The 8088-nt window shown below is 43.8% G+C and overlaps 1 protein-coding gene across 1 annotated transcript; it reads right to left on the reverse strand.

The window, feature by feature from the left end:
- Nucleotides 1–2642: 2642 nt before the first annotated feature.
- Nucleotides 2643–6801, reverse strand: LOC107552436 (40S ribosomal protein S17). Its single transcript, XM_016234320.1, has 5 exons — nucleotides 6703–6801; nucleotides 6339–6490; nucleotides 4623–4728; nucleotides 3243–3308; nucleotides 2643–2764 (listed from the first exon to the last, which is right to left on the reverse strand). Exons 1-5 carry the CDS (start codon nucleotides 6703–6705, stop codon nucleotides 2687–2689), a joined length of 405 nt encoding a protein of 134 aa, XP_016089806.1. The 5' UTR covers nucleotides 6706–6801; the 3' UTR covers nucleotides 2643–2686.
- Between the last annotated feature and the right edge of the window lie 1287 nt (nucleotides 6802–8088).

The raw sequence follows: 8088 nt of genomic DNA on the forward strand, positions 1-8088 counted from the left end.
TTTGTACCAGGCTGTAAACATTTTTTTCTGATGTAAATTTGGGCATTTTAACATGGGGAGTCTATGGGATTGACTCCCTTTTGGAGCCAGCCTCTAGCGGCAAATCGATGAATTGCAGTTTTAGTCACTACCGTGTTGGTTTCACGAGAGAGAGCGGGAGGTTGCAGCTTGTTAGAAGTCCCGGTTGCTATAGAAACAGCATTCTGACGCTGCGTCCGAAATCGCATACTTCCATACTATATAGCAGGCGAAAAACAGTATGCGAGGCGAGTAGTATGTCCGAATTCATAGTATTCGAAAAACAGTAGGCGAGAAGTACCCGGATGACCTACTACTTCCGCCCGAATTCCGTAGCATGCATAGGATGGACACTTTACTATCCCATGAGGCCACGCGAGAGGAGGCGTCATTTTCGAAAATGGCGGAAGGCGGCGACGCGGTCAGAATCTGACTTCAAAGCAGCGATGAGGGACGTGATGGACTGTCGTGAAAGCCGGAGGTTTGGACGGAGGTCAGATCCATCTTCGAAATACGAGACTTGCGTTTAGGACTGCGCATGCGCACTGGCTGATCTGAAGCCAAATCTGCGCAGGTTTAGCGCAAATACCGAACTCGTGAGACATTATGACATTATCGAGTATATTGCAAAAACCAAGCACTAAACACCTACAGAGTGTATGCATACGCGACTACATATTTAGAGTGCGTTCTTTCACTGCACGATTCAGTCTATTAATATGCATTAAGAATGATCACATAATTCAAGATAAGGGGGTAGAAAATGTATATATTTATAACATTTCATATAGTTAAAGGGGTCATATGATGCTGCTAAAAAGAACATTATTTTGTGTATTTGGTGTAATGAAATGTGTTTATGCGGTTTAAGGTTCAAAAAACACATTATTTTCCACATACTGTACATTATTGTTTCTCCTCTATGCCCCGCCTTTCTGAAACACATCGATTTTTACAAAGTTCATCGGTCTGAAAAGCAGGTGTGCTGTGATTTGCCAGCTTATCCAGTGTGTTGTGATTGGCCGAATACCTCAAGCGTGTGACGGAAATGTTAAGGCCCTCACATACTGCTGATGCCGTGTCCGGCCGGAGCGACAAGACAAAAACATTAAAACCTATTATAAACTAGGCATTTGTTGTATCCAGTGGGGACATAATTACTGATTATAATGACTTTATAAATACTGTCTTTTTACGTGTTGCGTTGCATCGTGCCGCGTAAACATAAAACCATATCTGCATTTGTGATCGGAGAAATGACAAACAACAAGCGCTACTCTATACTGCTCAAAAAACTCGCTTTAAATATAATAAATCTAAAATATAAAAACTCTTTAAATATAAAAAACGTACTGAGTCAGAACAGCCGGCATTGTAGTCTACTCTCCCAGGATCAGGAAACAGTCCTCCATAAAATGTGCTGCACACATCTGAATATTTGGGTTGAACTGTTCTGAAACAGTGTTGTAAATACAACTTAACCACTGATTTCTAGTCGTGTCCATTTTTGGAAGGCCAAGCAAAGTAGTTTCGCTTTCACAACGAAACACAGCGTCACACACGGGCCATGGTGGCCTAGAGTGAGCGGCGGCCGGGGGATAAAGTGAGGAACGGCCGGCGGGCTTGAGAACGGCGCAGCTGGTGGATTCGACAAAGGAGCGTCTGGAGGGCTTGCAGCAACCACGTGTGACGACCCCGGGCTGGACTCCGCTTCATCCACGGTGAAAGCCAATCCGGCGATCGACAGCGCGAAGTTGAGTTAAACAGACCCACACTTTATTGTTCTATAGCAGAGGTGGGCAAACTTGGCCCTTCCAGGTCACTTTCCTTCAGAGTTTAGCTCCAACTCTAATCAAACACACCTGAACCAGCTAATCATGGACTACTAGAAAGCTACAGGCAGGTGAGTTTGATCAGGGTTGGACCAAATCTCTGCAGGAAAATAGCCTGGAAGAGCCAAGTTTGCCCATCACTGGTCTATAGCATTTAAAAATGAAGTGAAGTGTTATATTGAGGCTATATTGCCCTCGAAGAAACAGAAGCTAGTCAGAATTTGCAAGCTTGTGCACGCTTTAATGTACTCCTATAATATAGTTTATTTCTCCCCCTAGCATAGGAAAAATTGCTGTATTTGTTGTAATTGTATTGAATGTGTTGACGTATGGTAAAAAAAATAAAAATAAAAAGTATATTATAAGCTAGCTGCTTGTCATTTCCGTTTCTGCACTTTGCTTCAGTAATCCTGCTGACAAACCAATTCTTAATGTTTCGAGATTCAAACATTCCCATGTAGTCACTTCACACGGGGTCTTAAACTTTGTGTGTGTAATATACAGGTTTTTTTTATAATAGTCTCACTAGCAGGACGCTACAATTCTCCAATGTTCATATTAAAAATCACAAATTGTATTTTAAACAAGTGTGAGTTAGAGCAAAGTAACTGCACTAAACAACCGCAGCATAAACAAGTGAGAAACACATCTGAAGCATGAATACCGGTCCTGTTTGCATTAATCATTACGCCTGATCAAAAATGACACGCTTGAAACTACATAAGAAATTAAACGGTCACGATTAGTCTGTGCATGTTAACACGGACAAATAAAGACTTCACAACATCAGTGTTGGTTTTCCCCAACAATTTTATTAAGAGATATATTACAAATGTCTAGACGCCGCGGGGGGTCTTGAAGTTCATGCCGACGGGAGGCTGAGTCACCTGAAGATTGGACAGACTGCCAAAATCCTGACGGACAAGAAAACACAATCAGCAAGAGAACTGATGACTGATAGAGAGACAGTCACTCAATGCTCATGTTTAATACCAACAACACTAAAGTATAGCAGCAGAGACGCTTGAGCAGGGCTGCAGACAGACGGTCACCACAGAATCATTCAACCTCGTCTGTTACACATTCAGCTGAAGCCCCAGCTCAAGACACTCCGCGCTTCACTGCTAGCTGGCATCTGAGCCGGCATATAATTACAGCCACAAGAATCCTGAGATTAGGTGATTTATTCATGTGATCCTCAGCTGCCGTGCTGCAAACAAGAGCAAAGACAAGCGTGTGCGAAAGATCCAGGGTTTGTGAGGAACAGGATCCAGCAAACACGGGAAAGTCTTTCACTTCCTCTTCCTGTTCTATCAATGACCTGGAGACCAGAGTCACTCCACAGTCACTTTCGACACAGGTTCATCAGACACAGGACTGAACGATTCTCACCAGAAGCTTGAGCATTTCCTTGGTGTCGGTGTCGACCTCGATGATCTCCTGGTCCAGAGCAGAGACCTGCAGAAACACAACAACATCACCGAAGAGCCTCACTGAGGCCAAACACAACTACACTTCACATGCATCTGAACTCATGTTGTGTGAAAGATCCAGGGTTTGTCAGGAACAGTCCAGCAAACACGGGAAAGTCTTTCACTTGCTCTTCCTGTAGTATCAATGGCCTGGAGATGGCTCCACAGTCACTTTCGATACAGGAGCCTCAAACATGAGAGGGACTAGTGCTGGGCGGTATACCGGTTCATACCGAATACCGCTGTTTATTTTTCTTATGATATGAATTTTTAAAATACCGCAATACCGGTGTATGTCACTTAAACAACGTTTGGAACGCAACACTGTTTGAAAGGGGTCTCTTTTCACTGTTGCACTGTGTTGAGGGAACAGCTCTATGTGTTACTAAGTGTGAAAGTTCCGAAACAGAAGCTGTAGAACTAATAGAACGTGATGACACGGAAGAACTCATCCACAATATCCACACTGACCGCCACAAATATCCACCGCCCCCTGCCATCAGCTCCCGCGTCTCACTCACACACGAGCGCCACTTTAGCACAAGATTTAGCAACTGTCAGACCCGTTTAGCGGCTCTTTTTCCATAGAATATTCATACTGACAAACCTAGCAACTTTTTTGGATAAATCTTAGCTATGGTTCAGTTAGAAGATTTCACCGGTGCAGTCCCGCGAACGCGAGGTCTAACTTTCCCGGAGAAGTGTCGCCTCTCTCGGCGTCTGTTCTGTGCAGCGAGCGGCAGAGCAGCAGCACATTCAGTTGGCCGCACCGCAGCCGACTCGTCAATAAAGGAGTACAAAACAGGGTTTCCTAGCACCTGTCGCTTACTGATTGTTTGGAATTATAAATATGTGCATAGTTCGTCTGTTAATATCACATGCACTTTTTAGTTCGTTTTTTTTTAGTTTGTTACTCAGACGCAGGCAGTGCGCTGCATGAGACAAAAAACATAGCCAATACAACCGCATAGCCGCTCTTTAGTGTAGATGCATGTTGATTTTATCAGACGTTTTCTCATGATTATAAATGTGTGACTCCTGGTTAACATGTATTAAAAGGGGTCACGTTTAGTCACCATTTAGTGTGGTATTTTTTGACAATATTCACTCATGACCGTAAAATAGGGCATTCTAAGTCAATATACTGCAGTATTTCCTCTCAATCAGTAGACAATATGCTTAACACTCGGTCATGCATGAAAAAAAAAAATACCATCATGTACCGTGAAACCGGTATAATTTTGTAAAATACCGTGATATAAATTTTTGGTCATACTGCCCAGCACTAAGAGAGACGCACCTCGGGCACGTAGTTGTCCCTGCGCTCGCGCTCCTCCTCCTGCAGCTTGATGGAGATCCCCCTGACCGGCCCTCTCTGGATGCGCTTCATCAGGTGTGTGACGTACCTGCAGACACACAGCACTCGCTCAGCTGAAACACTCTTCACGAGCGCTTCGGATGCTGCCGCTCCACTAACACACATCTGCAGAGAAACATCACTCGCAGCACACCTCCCATCCAGCGACCGCAACAAGCGTTCATACTTCAAACGTGAAACAGTCTCTCAACGGTCACTCACTACCTCACTAAATCCTGGCGTGAGACATCACTGCATTTCATAACGTCAGAAAAGACAGTGTCCAAAAACTCGTCAGTCGACTAGACAATAATAAGTGGAGATGAGCATTGCTAATATATGCACTACAGTACATTCATCATCTCTACGTAGCCAGTAGGTAATGTTTGGATAAATCGGTCTTGAAAGGCAAGTTTTTACAGCCACGGTTTAAATGTTTGGATTTCAGCAAGAACATGAAGCAAATTGAATTTACATCAAATCTGCCTTATGTGCAACTGATTACGTGACACTCAGTTTCTATTAATTTATTCCAGTTTCACCTTAACAAAATCCTTCAGGTCAGTTTCAATGAAAGCGTGTGGAAGATTGAGGGTTTGTCAGGAACAGGGTCCAGCAAGCACCCTCAGCGGCCTGCAGACGGACACGAGTCTGGCCTTCAGCGTTTGATCAGAAAGAGGTGGTTACTGGGCTTCTGCAGGTTCGTGTGTGTGAACGCAACACCTCGACACTGAACATCGGTCACAAACTGCTGCTCCTCAGTGATTCGGGCCGTTGAACAGTGCAGACTTACATCAACACATTTACTGGAGAATAAACGTGTATTCATTCCCGTTCATGAGAAACGGATCAAAACGAAGCGAGTTTCGGATCAAAACCAGAAGGAATATCCACCGATGGAGTCAGAGAAATCAACTTCATTCCCCGCTGACAGATATTTGTTCTTGCATTGATCATAAACACTTCATTTTGTTCAGGTTCTCAGAAAACAAGACGTGAATCTTGAAACTAAGTAAATGTATCTTGATTTAAGGACGTTTAGAAAAACATACTGGAAAACAAGAGAAAAATACTGAGAGCGATTGATGGAGTCGTGGAATTAAGAGTGCGTGCTCTGATCTAAGGTTTCAGTCCTGCAGAAGCGCGGTGTTTAGCAGCTGAGCCGTGCTGCTGCAGAGTCAGAGGAGCTCTGTACCTGACCCCACAAGCAGACCCGATGAAATCAGCCTGGAGTCCGACCCAACCGACGCGTTTAGCCTGCATCAGTCCTGCTCACGGCCTTGGCTGCTTCTCCATTACTTGATCTATTTTACATGCATTTAATGTACTTTATATTAGTGCCTGCCTGACGGACACAAGATATTTCTGAGTTCGGCGTTCAATTGTGACCAGCGGATTAGAACAACGACCGTGATGGTTTGCTAAATCCCTAGCCGTTATCTGCGGCCTAATCTCTTATCGGGTCCGTTTGGAACAAGCACATCTAACCCCCCCCCCCCCCCCGAGACCGCTAACACCGAACCTGGGGTTATTTTATCCCAGCGGACCCGTGTAGAGCTCTAGCTCAGACTTCAGTGCTGTGAAACACCCGAGCAGCTCGTTAGAGTCTAACAGGAGAGAGGAGAACGGTGGCGTGTCCCAGCATACAGCGCGGCTCACCCGGCGATCTTGTTGCGCAGCTTCTTGCTGGGGATGATGGCGATCTCCTCGCACACGCGCTTGTTGGTGTGGAAGTCGTTACCCAGCCGGGTGTAGTACTTCTCGATGATGACCCGAGCGGCCTTCTTCACCGTCTTGGTCCTGACGCGGCCCTGCGGACAAACACAGCGGGAACCGTTACTAGAGCCGCAGAAACACGACCGGATCAGCGGAGCGGCTCGCGCTCTATAACGCGCTTCAATCTGCCGCGCCACTCATCCGTCGCGTCATACTCACATACGCGGGCGCCGCACCGCTGCCCGCGCTGACGCACCGCGCGGCGGATTACAGCAGATTATCCGCAGTGGAGCGCTCGGATACCCACCATGATGACCCGGAGAGCGGAAGAGAGAGCGCAGGAGCCCGAGCGGAAGTGTGGCAGACGCGGCGCCACTCACTGACCCCTAGCGGCGGAGGAGCGACACTGCAGCCGCGCTTCTGAAATACCCGCGTACAGCATCGTAAACACAGGTCTCCTTCCAGAATTCTCTTGATCTCGGTGTTTGCTGACCTTAGAAATAAGCTCCGTCATTAATCTAGATCTGGTAGAGAGGCAAGACTCAATGATTCAAGAATGCATATTTATATACTGTATATACTCATTTTTGCAATAACACATAATACAACATCATAAAAAAGACCCCCTTTTCCATCAGTTGCTGCATGGACAGAAAGGCTGTAGGCTTCAACTCCTGAGAGAGATAAAAGAGAGGGAGGGAGGGAGGATTAAATAAGAAACATTTGCTTTAACATGTTTAACTCTGTAATATATATTTCTGATTTAACACTTATGCACTGTTGGGGTTGTAGAGAGAGAGAACCAAACAGAATAATCATGTTACTGACATCTAACTCCAAACTCCAGATTTAAGTATATAAGAGCAAAACCCACCAACTGAATGTTCTCTCTTCTTTCCTCAGTTGTTTGTCAATCTGGTAACACTTTCTATGAAGCCTCTATTTATAATACATTATAAGGGTTTTCTTAAGGCATAATAATTAATGCATAAAGCATTATAAAAAAGCTTAATATGTTGTATAATCTCATAAATAATCATAACATTTATAATACTTACGCATTTGTGGTTATAAATTTTAAGAGTATGATTACTCTTAAAGATTACTCGTATAACACACAATGAATACCATAATAAATCCATTAATTTATAATGGATTATCTTGACATTGTTTATTTAAGATCTGGACAGTATCTTACTACATCTTGTGAGTGGTTAGGAGTGGTTGAGTGTTGTTTTGAGTGTTTCCTGTGAGGTTAATATTAATTTAGCTGTGAGCTAGTTTAAGACCAGTTGTAATACTTTCAAATGAAAAAATGCAACGTGTGTTTTTTTATTAGATTACATTTTTTGATGGTCCCCTTTAGTCTATTGACTATAAGCAACTTTGCAACTACATGTCAACTAACTCTCATTAGAGTATTAGTAGGCTTAGTTAAGGTTAGGGTTGGTATAATAAGTTGATGCACTTGTAAAGTTGCTTATAGTGAGTAGAATATCTGTTGGGGAACCATCAAAAAAAGTGTTAGCAGATATTTAGAAGACAGTCTACTAATACTCTAATGACTGCTAGTTGACATGTAGTCGCAGAGTTACTTATCAACAGTTGTCTAAAGGCTACCATCAAAATAATCTAATTGATATTACAATAAAAAGTTAAAAGCAAATGTGTACACATTCATCTGATCTGATAT

Source organism: Sinocyclocheilus grahami, unplaced genomic scaffold (genome assembly GCF_001515645.1).
Source record: "Sinocyclocheilus grahami isolate Dianchi unplaced genomic scaffold, SAMN03320097.WGS_v1.1 scaffold450.1, whole genome shotgun sequence".
In the NCBI taxonomy this organism is placed as follows: domain Eukaryota; kingdom Metazoa; phylum Chordata; class Actinopteri; order Cypriniformes; family Cyprinidae; genus Sinocyclocheilus; species Sinocyclocheilus grahami.